Source organism: Diabrotica virgifera, chromosome 1 (genome assembly GCF_917563875.1).
Source record: "Diabrotica virgifera virgifera chromosome 1, PGI_DIABVI_V3a".
NCBI classification, from domain to species: domain Eukaryota; kingdom Metazoa; phylum Arthropoda; class Insecta; order Coleoptera; family Chrysomelidae; genus Diabrotica; species Diabrotica virgifera.
This window is the reverse complement of record NC_065443.1, coordinates 105,697,054-105,722,288: the sequence shown is the minus strand read 5'-3', so window position 1 is coordinate 105,722,288 and position 25,235 is coordinate 105,697,054. Positions and strand designations below refer to the sequence as shown.

General features: G+C 32.5%; 1 protein-coding gene across 5 annotated transcripts in view; it reads left to right on the top strand.

The window, feature by feature from the left end:
• LOC114325450 (ELKS/Rab6-interacting/CAST family member 1) overlaps positions 1-25,235 on the top strand; it is a 607,107-nt gene that overhangs the window by 367,654 nt on the left and 214,218 nt on the right. For 4 of the 5 annotated variants that reach the window (XM_050642808.1, XM_028273526.2, XM_028273523.2 and 1 more), the window contains exons 4-6: positions 5,783-5,932; positions 12,263-12,359; positions 24,745-24,800. In XM_050642808.1, coding sequence (XP_050498765.1) covers positions 5,783-5,932; positions 12,263-12,359; positions 24,745-24,800 — 303 coding nt within the window. Of the gene's footprint in view, positions 1-5,782; positions 5,933-12,262; positions 12,360-24,744; positions 24,801-25,235 lie in introns of those variants that run through there. The other variant, XM_028273529.2, reaches the window with a different exon arrangement.

Sequence of the window (25,235 nt, the reverse complement as noted above, 5' to 3'; positions counted from 1 at the left end):
GGTCTGTGCCCATTGAACTGGCAAATACCTAGCATTTTTGAGCAGGGAACCATGTTGCCCTTTGAGCATGTGTTCTATTATATCTAATAACATTGACTTGTAGTCACCATGTTTTGTTAAAATAACATATTTAAACCATATATTATGGGGTTAGTTACCACTTTGAATAGTGTGCTAGTTTCAAACTACACAGTAGAATGCACTGAAGATGTTCTGAATTAGAACGAAAACGTTTTGCAATCCATTTGGATGACTTTTTAGATAGTTTTTTAACAAACTGTTTTATACCAGAATACAAGTTAAAGTTTTTACTTCTACTACTTTTACTGTATGAGTTTTTTAAACTATGGTATACAGCCAACTGTTGGGTTTTTCCCATTGATTTTATTTTAGAAAATAACTTCATAATACTATTTAAAATCAGAAAGAGATTAAGAAGATACTTTACAACATTTCTATATTTCATGGAGGTTTTAATAGTATAGTTGTCGGAAACACAATTTTTTGCAAGTACCGAAATTTTTGCTAGTGCCAGAGAAATAAGGCCATGTATTTACCATGTTTTGGACTTCGACCCGGCCCGACACGTGTCTTAAAAGTTTTTTAGTTTTATAGACCTCGATTAAACCTCGATATAAAACTCTATTTTTTAAGTTATTTACAATTCAAGACCAATAATGCACACTTTTTCAAACTTTCGTCTACCAGTACTTAAACAGTAAAGCATGTTGAACTACTTTGGAGGTAATAATTCGATAAAACACTTGGCTACTTGGATACTTGGCCATTCAAAGTCACGGAAATATCTATTTCTCTGGACTATAACCACTTTATTTCTTGACCATCATAAAATAAACATTATCAACATGTTATAAGTTTTTATAAAAAATCTTTTCAAAAAAATTTCTTTCTGACTCTTTCATTACTTTAATATCAATAAACTTTTATAAATTAAAATGTGTCTATAAATTTTTTGTTGACATCACTTTCATAAAGTAAAAAAAAAGGCAGTGTTCACCTCGAAGCTATATATTTCCTTTTAAAGTCTCAAAAGACCTTTCAGGCTGGCATATCTAATGTGCATGATACAAAAATGAATACTTAAAGTCGATCTATTTTTTGTTCGAGATGTTTCCTAATATTAAAATATCATGCCAAATCATCGATTCTATAGGAAGCTCTACGAGCATTTTTCAGAAAAGAAAATCTTAAAAGGAAAACTGAAGCCAATAAAAAGATATAATATATTTTAGTCAGAGAGCTATTCTGTCTCTGAATATGTATACTAACAAAATGTAAATAAGAAAAAACCTGAAATTAATTTTTTTAACGGTTAGACACAAATGATATTATTTCATTTAATTTTATATATTATTATTTGTTATCCTTTACTTTCTCGCTTATAGTCTAGTCGCAACATAGGGGGTCCCGTGGACACTTTTAGGTCGCCGCGATTTGATGGTGGTATTATAGGTTTTTTGGGTCGCTGAATCCAATGGAAGTGGTCTGGAAGCCCAAATGTGGTGCGTTTAATTGTTATTAACAAATTATGGTAAAATTAGTTGTTTTTCATGATTTATTAGAAGCCCTGTAAATATATTGATAGTGTTAATTGAATCGAATGCTACTAGTCGCGATTACTCAAAATATGTTATTATAATACATATGTATATAGACTTCAAAATCGAAAGACAATAAATAACGACACGTTGCACTTGCGACAGAAGTGGCTACTTCTTATAGCGCGTTATATGCTATTGAAATTTTATGTCTGCTTATCACTAAAGTATCGTCGTGCTATTATACTACATTCAACAAAACCAACTTTGTACGATCTTTCGTAATATATTGCAAATCAGTTTGGCTGATTTTGTCTGCAGATATATGTTTGAGGACTCTCTTTTGTGGGACTGGATATGTGACATTTCTCAAGCATTAAATTAATCACATTCGTAGTAAATCATTAGTATATAGGGATATTATACTGTCCAATGTTATAGTAGGCACATATATTTATGTGTAATTATTTAATTGTGATTTTTATTATATTGAAAAATAAAAAAGGAAGAACATTAATTTTATTTTAGTCTATTTCTATTTTATTCATCATCGTTTTATGTTTATCCATTATCATTATTATCTTGAGTAGCTATAAAAAGTATTCGCTTTAAAAATTACAGGCTACGTTAAATATGAAAGAAATGTGGAAGATATACACCGGTTACTTAATTTTAAGTTGATTGATTTTTTTAATCGTCTATTAGATTTCAGATTTTATAAGATTTTGTTTATAAGATTTTAAGTCTTAGTTAACAACATCAGATATGCAGATGATACAGTAATACAGTCAAACCCACTAATTAGGATACCTGATATAGGAATTTCCCGGTTTAAGGAATAGAAATTTGAGGTCCCGAAACGTTTTTACTAGCCACCAATAATCGGTTATTAGAATATCCCGGTTATAGGAATACTTTTGCTTGGCATGAAGGCTATTACAATAAGCGGGTTCGACTGTAATAGCCGATAGTTTACAAGACCTGCAAAGACTCATGAGTAAAATAGTAAAGTGTAGTAGGGAGTACGGACTCTCTCTCAATATCAAAAAGACGAAGTTTATGAAAATTAGTAAAAACAACCATAATACTAACGAAATCTTGATGAGGGCCAGCAGATCGAAAGAGTAAAAAAGTACACTTACTTAGGAACACTTATAACAGAAAATAATGACTACACTGCAGAAATCAAAGACAGAATCGAAAAAGTTCATTTTATGAAAATGAAAAAGTTTCTATGTAGCACATACTTAACATTATCTCTTAAAGTACGCCTAACAAAATGTTACGTAGGTATACGGTGTACTATACTATGGAGTGGAATCATGGACGTTAAATGTAGAGACAATGAGACGACTTAACGTCTTTGAAATGTCGCCCTATAGAAGAATTAGGGTTTCCTGGGTAGATAGAGTTACGAACAACGAAGTACTGAGAAGAATAAGTAAAGAGAAGGAAGTTGCACTTACAATTAAAGAAAGAAAACTACAGTATCTCGGACATGTGACGCGGGGCGAGAAGTATGGCATCCTGCGACTCATAATGCAAAGAAAGATAGATGGCAGAAGAAGCATCGGAAGAAGACGAATTTCATGGCTGAAGAACCTGAGAGAATGGTTTGGATGCAGCTCAAAACAACTATTTAGAGCTACTGCCTCAAAAAATAAAACAACTATGATGATTACCAACCTCCGTAGCGGAGATGGCACCTGAAGAATAAGAAAATTTCAAATAAAAAAAAATAAAATAATTTAAAACATAAAAAAGTATTCACTGGTAGGGATTCGAACTCATTCGCGATTAATTTAAAAAATGTTAGATGCGAAGATAGCTGCAGTTTTTAGTGACGTCAATCTAAAGGAATTTAGTATAAATATCATTGTTGTTTTCAGTATTTTCTTTACAATTTCATCACATCTTCTCACCTTTTAAACCTTCATTGAATTTCTACAAATGTTTTAAAAGAGAAATTAGCTAAATCGGTTCAGTTATTCTGAAGCTGTTACAAAAAAGACATAAAAAAATAAAATGACGCTAATTAAAGTAATTTAATGTTTACATATCGGCAAATGTTCCAGACAGACTGCGTGACTTGTCGCATTAGGCTTTTATAAGATTAGATAATGAAAAATGTATACCAAACTAATAAAATACAATAAAATTGCCACAGCCCCTGCACTATTTATGTTCAGGAAAATGAAAATTGAATATTCAGTCGTTAGTGTCTACTGCAGTGGTCTGACTTTTATAGGAACTTATAACATCGCCTTACACTAAAGTTTTGCTTTTTGGTATAAGATTGTTCGTTCAACTACTTCTTTGTAAAACGAATATAATACCGAGCTTTCACAAAACTTCTTTTGTGAAGTAATAAAGTTTAAGTTTACTTTTGGACACAAAGTTTTTTCCTCGAGATACCCCTAAAGATTTCTCATCATTTTAAAGTGGAATAAAATATTCCGTATTTTAATAATATTTAGTAACAGTCAAATAATTTTAAAAAATTGAAAAAACAGTTTTTTCGTCAATTTATTTGTTCTATCTTTTAATGTGGAGTATATCCATAGTCTCATTTCACAACAGAAAACAACAAATCATGAGAAACATTTTAAATAATCTATATTATTCCAAATTGCTTCTTTCTTTAAACACATTTTTCTATTCGATAATTTGAATATAAGCCTCTCGCATTTCCTTCCATGCTTCTCTGTCATCGGTTCCATGTTGGTCAAGCAAAAGTTTTAATGTCATATATTCACTGCATTCGGGGTCGTGTGACACTTATGACAGTCTAGGTCCTAGAGGGACCGTCTGACAGATGTGAGGGACTAGCTGAGGGAGACCTGTGATATCCTCTGAAGATGCTGTTCCTGTACTATAATTCAAGGCTCTTGTTATTACAGGACCGTCTCTTTCGATTTAAATTAAATGAATTTAATTCTCTTGAAACTATATTACAGATTTGTATTACAGATATTTGCCATATCTGTAATGCAAATAATGCGATAATTAACGTCATTAGACGCTAGTGTAGCCCCAGCATTAGTGTTATTAAATATAAAGTTAAACTTATTATAGTGCATTTTTAAAGACGTTGCTGAGATTTTTATTTCAATAACCAAGCATTTAGGTTTTTCTTAAGTAAACTATATATTGTTATTGAAAAAAGACTAAGTTTTCACTCTAATGGCATATAAAACAACATAATATTACTCTACATCCCACCAGACTAAAAACAATGGGAACCTTCTCTGGTTACACCTCCGAGGCTTCTACAATTTGCAAGCCATACGGATGCTGAGACTAAGGAAGATGAGGAATTTTTCAATTTATAATTTACGTCCCATCTGCTCAGCGCGGTAAAGTTCCAAAGAGAATGGTTCCCTTCGTACTCCAATCAGAGTAAACATGTAAATCAAAATGAATAACCATTTTCAATATCGTTGCAAAACGAAAATACAGCCGCATCATATTCTAATCCGATCAGAGAGTGCATTAAGCACCTCTACCGGTTTCGAAACTTATTAGTCTTTCATCAGGAGGCACATATGCTGCTCTCTCTGATCCAACCAAAACAAACCCCGGCGTGCAGTCACGGATTGCAACGAACGAAATGGCATAGATGCCCTAGCGGCAACTGTTAGCAAAAGACTAAGTTTTCACTCTAATGGCATATAAAACAACATAATGTTACTCTACATCCCACCAGACTGAAAACAATGGGAACCTTCTCTGGTTACACCTCCGAGGCTTCTACAATTTGCAAGCCATCCGGATGCTGAGACTAAGGAAAATGAGGGAATTTTACAATTTATAAGATGGGACGTGAATTATAAATTGTAAAATTCCCTCATCTTCCTTAGTCTCAGCATCCGTATGGCTTGCAAATTGTAGAAGCCTCGGAGGTGTAACCAGAGAAGGTTCCCATTGTTTTCAGTCTGGTGGGATGTAGAGTAACATTAAGTTGCCCCTAGGGCATCTATGCCATTTCGTTCGTTGCAATTCGTGACTCCACGCCGGGGTTTGTTTTGGTTGGATCAGAGAGAGCAGCATATGTGCCTCCTAATGAGAGACTAATAAGTTTCGAAACCGGTAGAGGTGCTTGCTGCACTCTCTGATCGGACTAGAATATGATGCGGCTGTATTTTCGTTTTGCAATGAAAATGGTTATTCATTTTGATATTATTATTGAATTATGTGGTATTTAATGTAGAATTTTGTTACAGAAACAAGCTATGTTAGTACGTCAATTAGAAGAAGAACTACGAATGAGGATGAGGGGGCCGAGCATCGAAATTCAGCAGCAAATGGAGGCTCTATTTCAAGAAAACGAACATTTAACTAGGGAAATAGCAATTTTACGAGATACAATTAAGGTAAATATTTGAAACGAATTTATTAATTAGGTTGGTAAGAAGATCTTTTTCAATTATTGTATACCATAGGAATAGTACATTCATCATCATCATAAGTAGCTTCACAATATGTTATGGATCTTGGCCTGCTTGCAAAGAAGTCGCCACTCTTGTCGATTCCTGGTAACTTCCCTCCATCTTCTGACCTTTTAGGTCTTTAGACCCTTTAGACCCTTTAGGTCTTCTTCCGCATCATCAATCCATCTTTTTCGTGGTCATACTCTACTTCTTGTACCCTCTGGTCTTGTAACCTTTGCCTCAAATAGTACATTAATTATGTATAATTTCTATACGATCCGTAAACTTTTCCAATTTTTCTTTCAAATTTTCGATGTAGCTTAGAAATAAACGTTTTTCTTCATAGGGAAGCAATTTTCCGAAAATAAGATCTTGAGGAAGCTTCATTTCTCTTCCGCTGATCATTATTTGATGGAGAATAATCGGTTGCTTCATGCTCGCAACTTATAGGCTAACGGGACAAAAGAAATTAAAGTACCCCAATTTTTTTTTTCAAAATCTATTAAAATCTATTAAAGTCTATTAAAATCTATTGGAATTAGAGCATGGAGAAGAGTTGCCAGAGACAGGGGCGAATGGAGGATTGTTCTGAAGAAGGCTTTGGGTCATAAAGGGCTGTAACGCCACTGATGGTGATGATGATAATGAATCTTTTTTTTATCGACAAACAGTTTTATTATATCTTTAGACCATTCCCTCTGATTACGGTTGGAGAGGCGTAGCTGTAGTGAGAGTTTTCTTAATTTTCAAGACTTTTCAAGAATTTTCATTCATTTTTGCTATAATTCGGATTCAAAATTTCGTCTTTGATCATAATTTAACTCTAAATAAACTCCATTTTTTATACGCCGTATGTTATAAATGCTTCTGCTACTGTAGTCGCTTCTTAGGAAGGGTTGCAATTTTAAGTCATTTTGAAAAATAGTCCATTGCGTCCATTAAGTACTTGCGTCTTTTATCTGTCATAGGAAGTGGACCGAGACTATTCACTGGACCGACACAAGTCGAGTCGTTCAATATACTCTCCGAAAAGATATTGTGCCATTTTACCCAGACTTATTGTTCTAGATTCTTTTCTACCGTAATCGCATTTCTTGCACCAATATGCTACATTTTGGCGATAATCGATCAAGTAAAATCTGTCTCGAACTATTGATAGTGTTCTTTTGACCCCAAAATGTCCTACAAAAAGGCTGCTATAAAGTCCTTGCAACACGCTTTAAATGTAGTGTCTTACTTCATACTTACTTCTCATTCTTCTCAGTAAGTCTATATATCCACATTTAAACCATTCTCGTATGACTTTTCTTTAAAAATCCATTTCTTTTAGTCATTATCTTTCTGTTGACGCTTCTTAAGGTTTTCCATGGAAGTCTAATTATTATCTTCTTTCTGTATCACTCTGTTTACCTGAAGACCTATTTCTTCGATTATGTTCTCTTTTTCTTTAAATCTTTTACAGTATTACTGACATTGTCGTACCTAACAGGGTCGCTTGGAAAGGATATCGGCAATGATAAGGAAATGCCCTTTTCAAGGTACTACGCTGAAATGATCTGTTTGCCAGAAGTTTTAAAAAATCGCATTTTTAAATAAAAATCACCTATTTGGAAATATGTATTATGAGTTTTGTAATAATCATAATAAACTAGCTGTAAATTTACTAAGTAACAAGATATAGTTTGAAGAAGAAAAGAAAGCAAGTAACTAAAATCTTCATAATTATTAAGCGGAAACAGTAGCGATCAACAGGTAGCATAAATGCGTTCAAAGATTGCGGCTGTAATTTTGAATATTTTTTTCGAGATATTTGGCACACGTATTCGTAATATAGTAAAAATGGCGGTACAGAGCCCAATTTGAAAAATATATTAATATGTGGAAATTACTCTGTAATTAAATACAATATTAAAAAAACGAGCCTGTACCGCCATTAAGAAGAACAAAAAAATACACTTTCTTCAAATAAACTATTTTATCCGATGCCTAAATTTTGTGTCATTTTGGAACTACTAAATTTTTTTATTTCATCAGTAGTTCCAAAACTACACAAAATCTAGGCATCGGATTAAAAAGTTTATTTGAATGAAGTGTATCTTTTTGTTCTTCTTAATGGCGGTACAGGCTCGATTTTTTAATATTGTATTTAATTACAGAGTAATTTCACATATTAATATATTTTTCAATTCGTACATTATAAGAGAAATTAACGTACTTAAAATTATCTACAAATATCACTATTTACTTTTTTTTCAGACGAACCGTTCGGTCTAAAGTGCAAGTTAAAAATTGCCAGTTTTTAAGGGTCTCGCCAAAACCCACTTTTTACATTCCAAAACTTTAGTTTTTATTAGAATGCTGTCATTTGATAAATTTCTCCTAGTTTTCTGTACAAATAATAAATTTTAGTTCATAATATGAATATGGTATGTCTCTTCTCACAGCTTCCATGAATCCATTCCATCCTAAAATACCGAGAATATCTCTGCGTTTCTCCTAGAGCCACAGAACATCAGGCACAGATGGAGTCACAGTTTCAGTTGGTGTGAACATTCCCTTTGGATCTTGATTTCTGATAAATCTTGATGTTTTGTCCTTTCAAAATGTATTAGATGAACAGCTCTCTGACTTCCATAAACCTCAGGTAAGGGTTTAGTTTTTAGCCGAGGAATAGATTGGTTAGGAGCTATTGTATGTTTTGGTGCAATACACGAAATGCCACGCATGACGTAAAAAGTGTGGTATCCGTCGATTTTATGTACGTTAAACCTTTCTGTCCCAACGCTGCTTAAAATATGTTTTTGAAAAAGTGGGTCTGTATTCCCAGCCGCCGCATATATACCTTCAAGGTGTTATGGTCTCAATTTATCAAAGCCAAAAATATGCGTTGCTTATAAAATTTTAGACTCATTGGTGTCCCAATGCCCTAGAAATATGTCCGAAAATGTTAGATTATTGTTCCCAAAGCCTCAAAATGTTGGCACCTAAGACAGGTCATGCGGACCCATTGCGGTATATATTTGTTCACATATTTTAGATATATGCTATATTGTAGCACTGGTGTCAACGCTTATAGGTAGCTGCTAGAAGGTGAAGCGTTTGTAGCCACAGAAAGGGCAAAAAAAAGAAGCGAATCGAGATACATGTGTGCAAGATGCGGAGTCGGCCTTTGCGTAGTGTCATGTTTTGAGGAGTACCACACAAAAGAAAACTTTTAATGTTAATTTACATTACATTATTTTTTTAAGTTAGTTACATTTTTTCAAGTTGGTTTTGCTCTCTGATGAGTACTTTTGAAAAGAAAACGTTTAAGTTGGTTAAAAAAAACTCATTAAAAACATGTTTTGGTCATTTATTTGTTTATTTATATGCGACGTATATATAAGGCAATGGGACTCTAAGCATGAAAAACGTTTGGGATTGAGGGACCAACATGAAAATTAAGGCCTGGCATAGAAAGGGTTAAAATCAGCGTTTTCGTACACCTGTTGTGTAAAGCACGGCTGGTCAATTTTCTGCGGATCGCCTGCGATTGCTGACACTTTCAGATAAGCAACGCGCTTGCTCAAAGTCTTGTAGCGGCAGTAAGGCCCAGATAGTTGGTCTCACCATTTCTTGCAGGGTTGGCCGTTTTCTCTACAAAAAGTATGGCTCAAGAAAATAGGTTGATGTAGTTTCCCCTTTGGGGTTTTGTTCGTCCTATACAGAAGCTGTTTGCCTGGAAGTGTCAGCATTCGCAGGCGATCCACAGAAAATTGACCTGCCGTGCTTTACACAGTAGGTATACGATAACGCTGATTTTAACGTACATACAATCGACGAATACCACAATTTTCACGTCATATGTGGCATTTTTTGTATTGCACCAAAACATGCAGTAGCTCCTAAGCAATCCATTTCTCGGATAAAAAAGAAACCCGCGCCTGAGGTTTATGGAAGTCAGGGAGCTGTTCAACTAATTCATTTTAAAGGGACAAAACCTCAAGCTCTATCAGAAATCAAGATAACAAGATCCGAAGGAAATGTTCACACCAAAACTGAATTTGTGACTCCATCTGTGCCTGATCTTCTGTGGCTTTAAGGGAAAAGCAGAGACATTCCCGGCCTATTTGGACGGAATGGACTCATGGAAGCTGTCATAAGAGACATACCATACTTTTTAACTGACACTTATTATTTGTACAGAAAACTAGGAGAAATTTATGAAATGACAGCATTCTAATAAAAAATAAAGTTTTGGAATATAAAAAGCGGGTTTTGTCGAGACCGTTAAAAATTGTCAATTTTCAACTTGGACTTTAGACCGAACGGTTCGTCTGAAATAAATAGTGATATTTGTAGATAATTTTAAGTACTTTAATTTCTGTTAACGGACCATTTACTAAAAGTTAATAGAAATTGTTAGTTTTTTCGCGATTTTTTCAATGTTCCGGCAAGAAATTTTGTCCGCAAACCTCATATTCGGATTCAGCAGCCCAAAATCCATATATAATGAAAGGAATCACAACTACCCCAAAACTTTCCTAGTCAAAACACAATTTTATTGAATCATTTCTTTTCTCATGGTATTATCTATTTGGCAGAATGGCATGCAGTATTCGGTAAAATACTAAATAAACTCCTCGTCAAAAGTTATGGATATAGAAAATTCTGCTGAATTTTTATAGTAGATTTTTTCGTGAACAGATTAACGGATTCCGCTAATTTTTTTTTATTATTTTATACCTTTCATTAGTATTTACACAGTTGTGCAAAGGTTTACTCAAACTTTTTTTTTGTACTTATACCGGGTGGAAGAAATATATTTCTTATGTTAAGTTTGAGACGCCCTGTAGGGAGGACGAGGTAAAAATGGGAGTATATATCGAAATCGTATTATAGTCTTATGTGTTGTGAAAATTATGTTTTTTGAATGTCCCTGATATCTTTAGAAATAAAAAAATAGACGGTTTTGTAAATTAACATGTGTTTTAACCGAAACAAAGGTTTGAGACACCTTGTAGGGAGAAAAAGGCACAAAGGTGAGTATATCTCGATATTTTGTTGTAGTCTCATATTTTGTGAATATTTAATTTTTTTAATTTTTTTGATATCTTTAACAACAAAGAAACTAGACGATATTACTCTTTAATATGTGTTTTAACTGACGACATGCGTCACATCACACATGTGAAACATAGAAAAACATATTAAAGAGTAATACCCTCTAGTTTCTTTGTTAATAAAGATATCAGCGAAATTAAAAAAATAGAATATTCAAAAAATATGAGAATACAACATAATATCGGGGTATACTCATCTTTGTGCCTTTTTCTCCGTACAAAGCGTCTCAAATTTTGTTTCGGTTAAAACACATGTTAAATTACAAAACCGTCTATTTTTTTGTTTCTAAAGATACCAGGGACATTCAAACAACAGCACGTTCACAAAACATAAGACTACAATATTATTCTGATGTATACTAACATTTGTACCTCGTTCTCCCTACTTCTCAAACTTAACACAAGAAAAACATATTTTTTTCTTCCACCCGGTATAAGTACAAAAAATAAGTTTGAGTAAACCTTTGCACAACTGTGTAAATACTAAAGAAAAGGCTAAAATAAAAAAAATATAGCGGAATCCGTCTGTTCGCGAAAAAATCAACTATGAAAATCAGTAGAATTTCCTATATCCCTAACTTTTGACGAGCAGTTTATTATATTATGCCGAATACCGAATAGTAGACGAATATTCGGGACCTCGCTAGATTTCTCCTAACACTTAAAACCAAGATATTATACAGCAGGGCTAAGAACTAAAATCACAATAAAGGTGCACTAGAAATAAACAAATCAAGACACGTTGAATGTTACGAGGAGCACTCCCAAATCATGATTTACAATGTATATACATTGTAAATCCCAAATCATGATTTACAATGTTTATACATTGTAAATCATCATTGGGAAGTACTCCTCGTAACATTCAACGTGTCTTGATTTGTTTATTTCTAGTGCATCTTTATTGTGATATTAACAATGATATTAGATAGGATATTTTATCCAATTGTAACTATATAAAATATAACATAATATTTATTAAAAAGGATTTTCAATCTCCAGTTTTTATGAAGGTTTCTTAATTATAAAGAGGATACAAATTTAAATGTCAGATAATAGCATTAACGCAGACTTCTACGGCATGCGAAAAAAATTATTTTTTAATGAGGTACCTGCCAGCCGTCCTTATCCTTTTTCTTACGCAAACACTTAGACCTATTCATTTTCGCAGGAGCTAGAGCTACGGATAGAGACACAAAAACAAACGCTGCAGGCTCGGGACGAGAGCATAAAAAAATTGTTGGAGATGCTTCAGAACAAAGGCATGGGTAAGTGGGTCATTCCTATTTAGCCCCCCTGTTTGCTTCTGTCCCTGCACATCTGTTCACTTTTTTGATGTTCTCTTATTTATATATTTTTTATGTGGTTGTGTACAGGGTGTTTCAATTTTTACAATTTAAAGACTAAGGTTCTTGATTGTACAACCTTTTTTTATGTTAGGGTCAAACTTGAATATACTTTTTCGTTTATACAATAAATATTTTAGCACTATAATTTTAATATTTAATCAGCAAAATTACTTTTTGAAAATTTTTTAGATAATTTATTCAATTTAGAATGAAATAATTTCCAGTTAATAAAAAAATTAAAAGAAACTCTTTAATAGTTATTTTACAGGCTTTTGAAGAGTAATAATAATAGTCACATTGAAAAACTACCCGCCGATAAAATAGGAAAATACCTTCACTCTCAGAAATATTTTTTTAATTTTTTTACCTTTTATGTGATTAAAAACTAAGACTCGGTGCAATTTTAGCCCACCACCCCTACCCCTCCTCCTGCTCCCAAAAACGTAATTTTCTCATTATTATTATTTTTTTTGGTGGGTTGCAGTCAATTTAAAAATTTCAAGAAATTCACAAACATTGTCGAGGCTTTTTCAAATCATGTCTATAGACCCGTAAATGGAGTGTACATTTGTACATAACCTAAAAATGCGTTCGATTTCGAAAAAGACGTATAACTTTTTTTGGGATGGCCGCTGCTCTAATTTTTTATTTTGTGAATTTTACCAAAAAATAAATTTCGAATTTTTCCAGACTTTTTTGTACGATTTGCCACCTTAAAAATCTGAAAAACTGGTTTTTATGGGATTTTAGATATTTTATCTATTTCAGAGATTTCAAAATAAATCAAATTAGGTTTTTTTTATAGTATGCATCATTTATAGTAATTGAGTCGTTTGGGACATTTTAAAATTAAACGAAACACATTCAAACAGTCGCCTCAAAGCAACAGTAGGATATGTAAAATAATGTAGTTTCGAGAAAAACGCAATGGAAAATTTTACGAAACTTCAATAATTAATAACTTTTCAATATTTGAATGCATTTACATGGAATTTTGTTTGAGTGTCTACCTTTACATGCGTCACATAACAATTTATATTAATTCATAAAAAACTGAAACATAATTGGAAAAAAAGTTAGTTGTCCTACTGTTGCCCTCAAAGATAATCTGTTTTTTAACGATATCCGTAAATTTCTGTTATTATAAACTTATATTGCACTAAAGTTTTGTTTAAAATTTTACACATTTCAATACAAAAAACAAAACAATTTTGTTTTTCAAACATGTTATTACAAAAATTATAACACGAACATACTTGTTTTCCAAAAATTTAAAAATGCGACAAGATAATAATTAACAAAACAAAATTAAAAAATCATCAGAATCAGTTTATGCACAATAGCATTTTCTTAAATCAACCCGAAATTTCTAAAGGGGAATTTATCATGAATTTAACTTACCTTTTTCTTGTGCTTGATAAATTCCAGATAGCAACTCAGAATCAGTATTATTTTTGTTCGCTAAATACACTAAATACTGACTTCTTCTAAATACCCATAATTTTTACAATTTAAATTGGCTGAATTATTCATTTTTACTCTTAACATACACCTTTTAACATCAATGTAATAGAACTATTGTAAGATTACTGAAGATAAAATTGTGACCGCAAGCTGCATAATATAAACAAAGACATAATCGCAACTCAGCAATAACTACATGGCAACAGTAGGATATGTGCGTAAGATAATTTAGTGTTGCATTAATATTGACGACCAAAATGGGTATTACGACAAAATATAATGGTATGATACGTGGGTATGATATGTATGTTGTCTTAGTGTTGCATTATAGAATTTGGGCTAAAAGGAATTAAGCTACACAAGGATATGTAATATTATGAAAAAGGTATTTCACTTTTCATTTATCTTAGTGTTACACTCAACAGAAAGGTTTATTTCGAATCATTTGACATGGATATCACAAAAGTAATTTTTTTTACATATCCTACTGTTGCTTTGAGGCGATGAAACATTTTTTTTTGGGGTTTTAAAAGAGTTTCGCCCAATTTTTGAATGTTCTTATATACTCAGTTACGTCAACTTATACATATATAAAAAAAACCTTGATTTGGTCTATTTTCTGGATAACTGAGGAAAATCCCCAAAAACCCCTAATAACAAATTTTTGTGTTTATAAAGATAACGCGCCTTACGGAAAAATCGTAAAAAATCCGATATATATTGTTTGATAAAATACACAAAATAAAAAAGTAAAATGAAAAAAAATGAATTCTTAGGTTATATAAATAAACCTACGCGTCTATAAAAAAATCGACAAAACTTGTAAAAGCCTCAATTACACGTATGATTTTTTTCAAAAATTTGAAATTGATTTCAACCCAATCGGAAAAAATAGAAACGAAAAAAATACGTTGTCGGCGGCAGGGGGAGGGAGAGTGGGCAGCTCGACACAAAATTGCGCCGAGTCGTATTTATAATTACATAAAACATAAAAAATGAAAAAAGATAAAATTCTGGGAGTAAGGATATTTTGCCTATCTTAATAATTGAGGGTACCCTTTTGTAAAAGCTGTATAGCCACATATTTATTAAAAATAAAACTACTGAACGTTTCCGCCTTTGGATTGAAATAATTTTTATTAATTAAAATTATTTTATTAATTAAAACTAATTAAAAATTAAAAAATATTTTTTTCCTGATTATGCTACGTATTATTAATAAATATTAAAATTTATTTATTTAAAACAGGCGTTTTCCTAAAATATATTAATAGTATCATAGATGAAAATATTTTGCCCTTATTCCGTAACAACTCTAAAACGTATTTTGAATTTTGATCTCAATAAAGCTGATTTTTAATAACATTTTTTATTAAAAAGGTAATTTTGAAAAAGATATTTTAAATTACCAAAACATCTTTAAACAAGAAGTTATGTGAGGGTTTTTTTCATTTACGTAACATAGGTAGCATTTTTTAACATTTAGCAAGTTCCCAACTAAACTTTTTGTACTGGAATTTTTAAAAAATTTCGACAAGATCAATATTTTGTTTCTGCCATTAACAGCTGAAAATTTGGACATTTGGAAAATTTTGGAATTTTTGATGACAAACGCAATTATCTTTTAAACTATCTTACCAATAAACAATACTATACCTTATAGTCTCATCATCATTCTCTTTGCCTTATCCCTATGCGGGGTCGGCTTCCCTAATTGCATTTCTCCACACAATTCTATCTTGGGCCATATCAATGTTAATCCCCTTTACCAACATGTCCTGCCTTATCGTCTCCCCCCAGCTCTTCTTTGGTCTTCCTCTCCTACTCCTTCCAGGAATCTGCACTTCAGCTATTCTTCGTATTGGGTGGTGAACGTCTCGACGTTGAACATGACCAAACCATCTTAACCTATGCTCTCTCATTTTGGCATCAATTGGTGCCACACCTAGACTTCCCCTAATACACTCATTTCTAATTTTATCCTTCTTTGTCACTCCACTCATCCATCTAAGCATTCTCATTTCCGCCACATGCATTCGCTGTTCCTCTTTCTTTTTCACTGCCCAACATTCAGTTCCGTACATCATAGCTGGTCTTATGGCTGTTTTATAGAATTTTCCCTTCAGCTTCATTGGAATTTTTCTGTCACACAACACACCACTCGCTTCTTTCCACTTCATCCATCCAGCCCTAATTCTACTGCATGCATCTCCATCTATTTCTCCATTACTCTGTAATACCGATCCTAGGTACTTAAAACTATTGCTTTTTACAATCATTTCACCATCCAAAGATACCATTTTATTTGTAGTAGCTCCATCTTTAAATGAACATTCCAAATACTCTGTTTTTGTCCTACTAAGTTTTAAACCTTTTTCCTCCAGAGCTTGTCTCCACTGTTCCAGTTTTTGTTCTAAGTCTCTTTCACTATTTCCTACTAACACGACATCATCAGCATACATTAAGCACCATGGAATGTTCCCCTGTATTTTCGCTGTTATCTGGTCCAAAACTAATGAGAATAAATACGGACTAAGCACAGAACCTTGATGCAATCCTACTTTCACATGAAATTTATCAGTCTCTCCCACACCTGTCCTAACACTAGTCGTTACTCCCTCATACATATCCCTCACAATCTTTACATATTCACCAGGGACTCCTTTCTTATTGAGTGCCCACCACAGAATCTCTCGAGGAACTCTATCATATGCTTTCTCAAGATCAATGAATACCATATGAGCGTTTGTTTCTTTACTCCTGTATTTTTCCATCAACTGCCTTATAATGAAAATTGCATCTGTTGTTGATCTACCCTGCATAAAGCCAAATTGATTCTCGGATATTTCGGTTTCTTCACGTATCCGTCTATCAATTACTCTTTCCCATATTTTCATGGTGTGGCTAAGCAGTTTTATAGCCCTGTAGTTTGTACATTGTTGTATATCTCCCTTGTTTTTGTAAACAGGTACCAGTATACTGCTTCTTCATTCGTCTGGCATTTGTCCAACTTCCATAATTCTATTAAATAGACCTGCTAGCCACCTTGTTCCTGTCTCTCCCAATGCTCTCCATACTTCCCCAGGAATATCATCTGGTCCTACCGCTTTTCCTTTCTTTATTTTTTGAAGCGCTTGAGCCACTTCCTCGTTGGTTATTTTGGTGACCATTGCTGCTACTGTCTCCGTTGACTCTACAGGCTGTCTGTCAAATTCTTCATTTAATAAGCTGTCAAAGTACTTTCTCCATCTCTTTTTGACTTCCCTTTCGTGAACTAGTATTTTATTATTTTCATCTCGGATACATCTAATCTGATTAAAATCTTTTGCTTTCTTTGCTCTCTGTTTGGCTATTTTATATATCTTCGTTTCGCCTTCCCTGGTATCAAGTTGATTGTATAGGTTTGAATACGCTTCTGCTTTAGCTTTTGCTACTGCTACTTTCGCTTCCTTTTTGGCGACCATATAGTTTTGAAGATCTATGTCCGATCTGGTTTCTTGCCACTTTTTATATAATTTTCTCTTCTCTTTTATGTTTCCTTGTACTTCATTTGACCACCACCAAGTCTCTTTATCTTCAAACTTCTTTCCTGACGTTTTCCCAAGTATTTCAATAGCCGTCTCTCTAATAATATTGGCCATTTTTCTCCAAATTGTGTTAGGGCTTCCTTTCATGTTCCAACATATTTTTTCTACTATTCTTTCCCTGAATAGACCTTCCTTCTCATCTTTTAGCATCCACCACTTGATTTTTTGTGGTCCTCTCCGATATTTTTGTTTAGTTTCGCTTTTTACTTCGATGTCCAGAACAAGCAGCTTATGTTGTTACCTTATAGTCTATGATCCGAATATAGCTCGACTTGTAAACATCTGCTTCCCGGACGAAACATTTTTTTATTAAATTTCATATATAGACAAATATTTATAGCATGGTTGCCTATCAAAATCGTGTCATAGCTATCCTTAAGGGGGGCCGTTGGAGTTGAAATGGTAGAAATATTTTATTTTTAAATAGGCATATTCAGCACAATTTATAGATAATTTAGGAAAAAATTCAAGGAAAAATATTAAAAAATAAGACAACGGTTGCAAATTTTTAAAAACACCTCAAAATATAATAAATTTTACGGTGGATATCAGAACTCATCAATGAATCATGATAAATAAAAAATTCAAAAAGATTTTATTACCTTATGAGTTTTTCGAGGTAATGCTGTCGAGTTTTTTAGTTTTATCGACTTTTGACTTTTTGATATCACTCGAAAGTCAAAACAATTAATTTTTTGGGCCAAAAAGGGTGAAAATCAACATATTTATTATTGTTAACCCGCGAGTAGTCGCGCGGTGAGATAGAATCTCAATTTTGCCTCGCCTCGTGCCTCGGCTCGTGTCAACAAACTTCTGCGATCGTGAGAAATATGTCTTTTTTATACTATTTATTGTCTATGTATAAAATTTAATAAAAAAAATATTTCACCCGGAAAGCAGATGGGTGCAGGTCGACCTATATTCGAATCCCGTACTATTACATAGCAGCTTTTACCACAATACTCTGGTCAATGTATTATATCTTTGCAAAATTTTGAAATGTTTTAATTTGTTTTCAATACAGATTTCAGTCCTCTACAAAGAGTTTCTCATAGCTTTTGATGTAAAATAATTAGGCAAGCAGGAATTCTACAGTTTAGAATTTGCATTGACATTTCTATGGCCCCTTTGACGATTTACTACCCGGTATAGCTTTTATTTATTTCAATGGAGTGATCAATATTGATTACTATATGTAGATAATGACACATAACAAAAAAGCTGTTGATAATTGGTAAAATTTTAAATATCATTAAAAGGTTAACCTTAAACAAAAGCAACTACCATAAAAAGTATTTTGAAAGTACTCTTTGATACGAAATATTAGATTCTATTAACAATTAAAATACGAAAGAACAAAATGTTAGGTCAGACTTTCCCATCAAGTACACAAAGTCAAAATTAGAGTATTTACCATCAACAAAGGTGTGGTAGAATAGTTTGTTTGGGATGTAAAAAAACTGTACAGATACTACTCGACATACAGAGCGACTTTAAAGAAAAACAATGGAAAAAACATTCTATTGTTTTTCGTTATTAGCTCTGTATGTCGCGTAATATCTGTGCAGATTTTTAACAGCTTATTTGTAAGTATTACCATACCTTTGTTGATGTTATATTTATAGACTCCATCTTTTTTGTAGTGAAGTGATGAAGCTTTCGAACTTTTAAAGCGAAACGTTTTTAATATATTAATGAAGTAGCTGACTTCTTTATTTTTTTGCCAACAAAATAAACCTTTGAATTTACTAGCCTCTGAAATTATTTCCTTTATATCGTTTCATTAATATTTAATTCTAGGAAACAAAAAAGTATTGTAATATTAATTAAAAAAATTGAAACACTCAGTATATCTGACGGTGATGGCGGCATCATAGAGAAGAGTTATTAAGATATTATTGGCTAAAGCATAGTTACATTGTGCCGAGGCACAATCTGATAACAACACCCTTTAATGTTTTTAGCACAATGGTGATAGACTGCACTCTTGTTAGTTGAAACGGTGTTAGGGTTCTGGAACGAATTTAGAGGATTGGTCTCCAGAAATAGTTCACTATTTTGTAAAAATATAGTTTTAAATAACACAAAAGATCATATCAATACACAAAGTCGCCTGAGTAACAGAGTATTTTCCCTTCTTTGATGAATCTTCTTCCTCTGTTGACACGGTTGATGATTACATCCACAATTAAAATGAAGGGCATATGCCTTAATGAGTCTATACTGGTAGATTCTGTAAGTTGTCCATCTATTTTGCTTTTTAATTTATTGTTGTAGTAGATGTTTTCAATAGTTATTATATTATTTATTTATATTACATATTTTTATGCAGAACATGGATTTATATCTTTGAGTCTTACTCTTTCAAATGCTTTCTTCGGGTCAATGAGACACAGAACAGCTGATCTATGCTCTAGTAATGTCTCAGTAATCTGCTTTTTGATGAATGTTTATTGCAGCTGTATAAGATTTTCTAGTACGAAATTCCTGTTGGTAATCTGCTAAACTTATCCTTTTATTCATTAGTTCATTTTTAGTTGTAAGTTCTAGGCTAGTATTTAGCAAATTTATACCTCTGTAATTTTTCGGATGTTTCTATGTCATTGTTGTGAATTATGTCCATAATCATTACTTTTGTCTTCCTTCTTTTTATTAATCCGTTGTTCATGTTCCTCCTTAATCCTTTTAGTTTGTCGAGTACCAATCTCTGCCTTATTTTGGTCTATAAAAAATGTGTCATTGGTAAACCGAAGATTGGACATTTATTGAAATGACTCGTTTCCATTCATCTAGAAAAAGTTTCATTATATGTTCACTAGGTAGGTTAACCTTGAAAAGAATAGACCGCCTAGTCTGATACCCTTCTACCTCACATGTGTACCAATATCATGATTGTTTCTTTATTTTTATACAAAATTTGTAGTAGTTTAACCGGTAGTCCAAGTAGGCCAATTGGAACTTTGATAGTAATAAGAAATGGCCATAATAGTATATTATGCCGTTGTAACTTAATCGACGACTTTCTTGTAGTTTAAGATTCAGAGAGTAAATGGAGACGTTATATTATTTCTCTGTTTTATCTATATATAACCAAATATCGAAGGGCCGATAATTTAGGCGGTAGAATGTCTGGCTTCCATGCAGAAAGCCTCAGATCGAATCCCACCGCCAGAGAGTACATCTAGATCTTTTTAATATCTACAAGTCTCACCCAGGTCGACTCAGCCTATGGGTACCTTCGGTAAAGCCAGGAGTAATAATTATTGGCTGTTGAATCGTAGCACTTGTCCTTTTGCCTTCTTTGTATATCGTAGGTCTAAGAGCTAGCAGACTACCCTACTATAATCCCAAACCCCCTTTAGCGGTATAAAGGGCAACTTAATTGATTCTTAATAACAGAACTTCCAGAAACATCGATTAGAAATATAGTTTTTTCATATATAGAGTAATGCAGTGGATTGTTTGAAATCATATAGCATAGGCTGTTGAAGAGAATGGCCTGGTTTTTGTTAGGTTAAATCTGTCTTGTGCTAGATTAAATTCCGTTGGGCTCATGCTTGACAATGTCTTGCCTAAACCGAAAAGCGCTGTGTCATCAGAATAAAAGAAGTTTTATTCAGGATGTCTATGTGGGAAACCTTGAGAGACTCCCGCTTTTGGTGTGAACCATATTGTCTATTATACAGGGTGGAAACCTCTTATGGAGTAGAATAATTTCTGTTCTTTTTTTTTAATTGTAAAAAACGCAGATTGATAGTGATTTCATGCAACTCTAGGATGGTTCATAAACTTGATTTTTAATGGAACCCTCTGTATATTTTTATATTTTTAAAAGCTCTTTTATTTAACAACCTGATCTCCTTGAACTATATCAAGTAGGGTCTCTTATGAATATTACAGATTGAAATTTTAAAATTATACAATGTGAAAACCACTTGTGGAATAAAATTGTGCGTGTCTTTCTTTTAGAAAATTATAAAAAAGCTGGTACGTATCAACTGTTAAACTTAATCTGAGCTTATTTAACATACATTTAAGTATACAGGGTGATTTAAACAATTCTAGCATAGTCCACAATATTTATTTTTAATGGAACAACCTATGTATTTTTATGTTTAAAAAGCTTCTTAAAACCTGATCTTAATAAACTATATTATGTAGGGTGTAGTATGAATCATACAACGTGAAATTTTCAAATTCTGTATAATCTTTGTCAAGAAATTAACTACAAAACGTAACATATTGATACTTAGTTTAGAGAATTGATGTCTGTAGTTAGATAATTTAAGGCTATGGGTACATAATTCGCAAATATTTTACGTGTATCCCTACTTTTTCTGTCTTTACACGGCAAATTACGTGTAGTAAAATTCACACTGGTGTGGATATGTAAACATTACTAGAATGTCATTCTACTTGAAAATGTCATAATTAATTTAAAGAGATGGCTTTTGAATGTTCTTGGATAACTGTTATTTTTATAATTGCAAATTATTAATTCAGTTAATAAATGTGATAATTTTTTCACTAACTATGTTTTCAGTGATTGTAATAATTTATTTGTACAACAAAAACTAATAATCAATCGAGAAAAGAGGAAAAGTGTTTAAGTGATTTTTTAATAATATGTTGTTATTTTGGAACGCTTACAATTTTGAACATCTCTAACAACAAAATACTTGGATCACAGGATATATCTGATGTATTCTCTGCTTGGATCTTTCACAAATAATACACAATAAATAAGTTTTTATTAAGTTCACGTCTTAAATCAATTATTTATCAAATACACTATATATCAATAATATTTAATCAATTTCTCAAAATATTCCCGATGCAATGTCAAATATTTAAAATTTTCACTGATTGTCAGTGTCTGACTGACAATATATGCTGACAATATTATATTCAGTTGAGTGCGTTGTAAGACAAAGACAGATTTGGAAAATATTACCACGGCATTGTGTTCATTTTTTTCAAATCCTGAAAAAACCAATAAATATTTTTGAAAAATTTAAACGCAGAATGAAAGAATAAATTATTACCGAGGGCCGAAAGTCCCTTAGAATAAATAAAAAGTTTATTTTGAATGAGATATTTGAATTTAAAAATCACACTAAATTTTCTCTTAGTTTTTTCACCCCTGTAACTTATTAAAATAAACATTGTAGAAGTTCTCAGGGACTTTCGGCCCTCGCTAATAACGTAATCTTTCATTCTGCGTTTAAATTTTTCCAAAATACTTATTAGTTTTCTCAGGATTTGAAAAAAATGAATCCCCATTTGAATAGCATTGCAGCCGAAAATACGTTCCGATCCTCTTAAGAAAAAATGCCACTATTTAAAGCGTAATAAACCAATAATTTCAAAATATTATGTATTTACTGTCTTGACGAAAATTACACATAGTTTAAAAATTTCGCCTATTATTCATTATAGACCCAACATAATATCTTTTTTGAAATGAGTTTGTTAAGTAACTTCTAAATACATAAAAATCTACAGGGTTTTTGTATAATCAATCACCCTGTACATTTAAATTTATGTTTAAAAAACTCATATTCTAATTTAAAAGTTGACGTATCCCACAGTTCTTTATAATTTTCTAAAATAAGGACACCAGCAAGTTTATTCCATAAGTGGGTCCCACATTTTATAGTTCTAAATTTTTTCCTGCATTTTTATATATAATATATCTAGGCCTGGATCCCGCGTACCAAAAAAAAGTTGAATAATAACAAGCTGAAAATTTGGTAATAGCTTAACGGTGTCTCATCGGACAAACTTTGATGTATGGAAACACTGGAACAGGGGAAGTTTTAATTGTGGAACAGGTTGAAAATTTGGAACATCAGACTACGAAAACGTCCCATGTATTTTGTCGGACAGAACTTCCAATTGATTTGTTATGCTTTCATTAAAATCTCATGCAAAAATCAGACTGGTATTATAACCAACTGGGCATTTTAATAAGTCCGACACGTAGAACATGTTAAATGACAGGAATTATGACAGGTGACAAATAGCAGTCTGATTTTGGCATGAGAGTTTAACGAAAGGGTAACAAATCAATTGGAAGGTCTGTCATACAAAATACATGGGACGTTTTCGTAATCTGACGTTCCAAATTTTTAACCTGTTCCACAATTAAAACTTCCCCTGTTCCAATGTTCCCATACATCAAAGTTTGTCCGACTAGACACCGTTAAGCTATTAACACATTTTCAGCTTGCTATTAATCAACTTTTTTTTGGTACGCGGGATCCAGGCCTAATAGACCTGACATAATATAGTTCGTTGAGATCAGATTGTTAAGTGGCTTAAAAAAACAAGATCCAAAAGTAAAATAAAGTTTATGGATATTTATGTATTTAATTTTTTTTAAAGCTTCCATGTACATTCATATATAAAAATCGACAGGTTTCGGCGATTTTTTAAGTTTTTTAAAACAAGGACAGAAATAATATTATTCCATAAGTGAGCAACGGCTTAACTAGGATGATCCTAAGGGGGGTGGGGTTACAACTTCAAAATGGCTTGATTTGTCAACAACACACATTGGTGTTAAGCGTATAAAGCGCAAAGTAGATCCCAATGGGGGGGGGTTATAACCCCCAAAACCACCCCTTGGTTACGCCTATGTAAGTGAGTTCCACCCTATATATACACATATTGTAGATTGAGTATTACATATGGTTGTGGTTTTTGTTTTGTTTATATATTTTTAAAAACCACTTTTACCTAAAAGCAATAAAGGTGAATTAAATTTTTATTGTACTTATTATGTAATGGTAGTTATTTCCAGAAGTGATTGTTAAATCGAAGATATATCAGAAATTACTTTGACATTTTCTTTTATAATTATTATAGTATATGAAATATAACGTATAAAAATTACAGAATAAAATATTTTATCAACTTTTCGATGATTGCACGTTATTGGCTACAGCGTCTGACTGCTGTGTGATTGGACAATCAATAAACTTAATATTTAATTTTTTGATTGACTAAAAAATTTTAAAAATTAAAACAAAACGATTTTTACTGAAACAAACATAAGATTCTAATATTTTATACAGACTATCAAAAAATATTTTTCTAAAAACAAAATAGTGAACTGACCCATACATACCTAAATTAAAATAAACCATAATAAGGATACATACAAGTGAACTATGTCTTGAAGATAGATTTTACAAATTCGTTCGGGGCTCCAGCTAGGACTAATGCTTTGGGTGTTGGGTCTGTTCCAGGTAAAGAGGAAGAGAGACAGATGTTCCAACAAATGCAAGCTATGGCTCAAAAGCAGGTGCTTATTATTCAGTTATTATCACCACATTTCGTTGCGTCCTCGAACAAATTACTTTTTAATAGGAACAAAATTTAAATTTTACTATTGATTTTACAATTGGCAATTTGTTATTACTCTAAAGGCGGTTAGTATTTGGAATTAACCGGGACAGACCCATTTTCATTTGTTCTGAGAAATATTGGAACAAAAATTGTTTTTCTGTTTTTCTTTCGACTTTTACAGACCAAGTGATATAAGATTGAAGTTCAGCCCTGTGCCCTTTGCAATACGGGAAGGTTAGATGAGGTTCTTACAATTTGTGGAAAAATTCACGGGTTACCTGTGACATTTTCGTGTAAAAATTAGATTTTCCTTGAAAAAAATGGAGTACAATGAATTTCTTAGTCCTGCTATATTCATAGAATGACAGGGTGCTATCGATTTTATGAACAA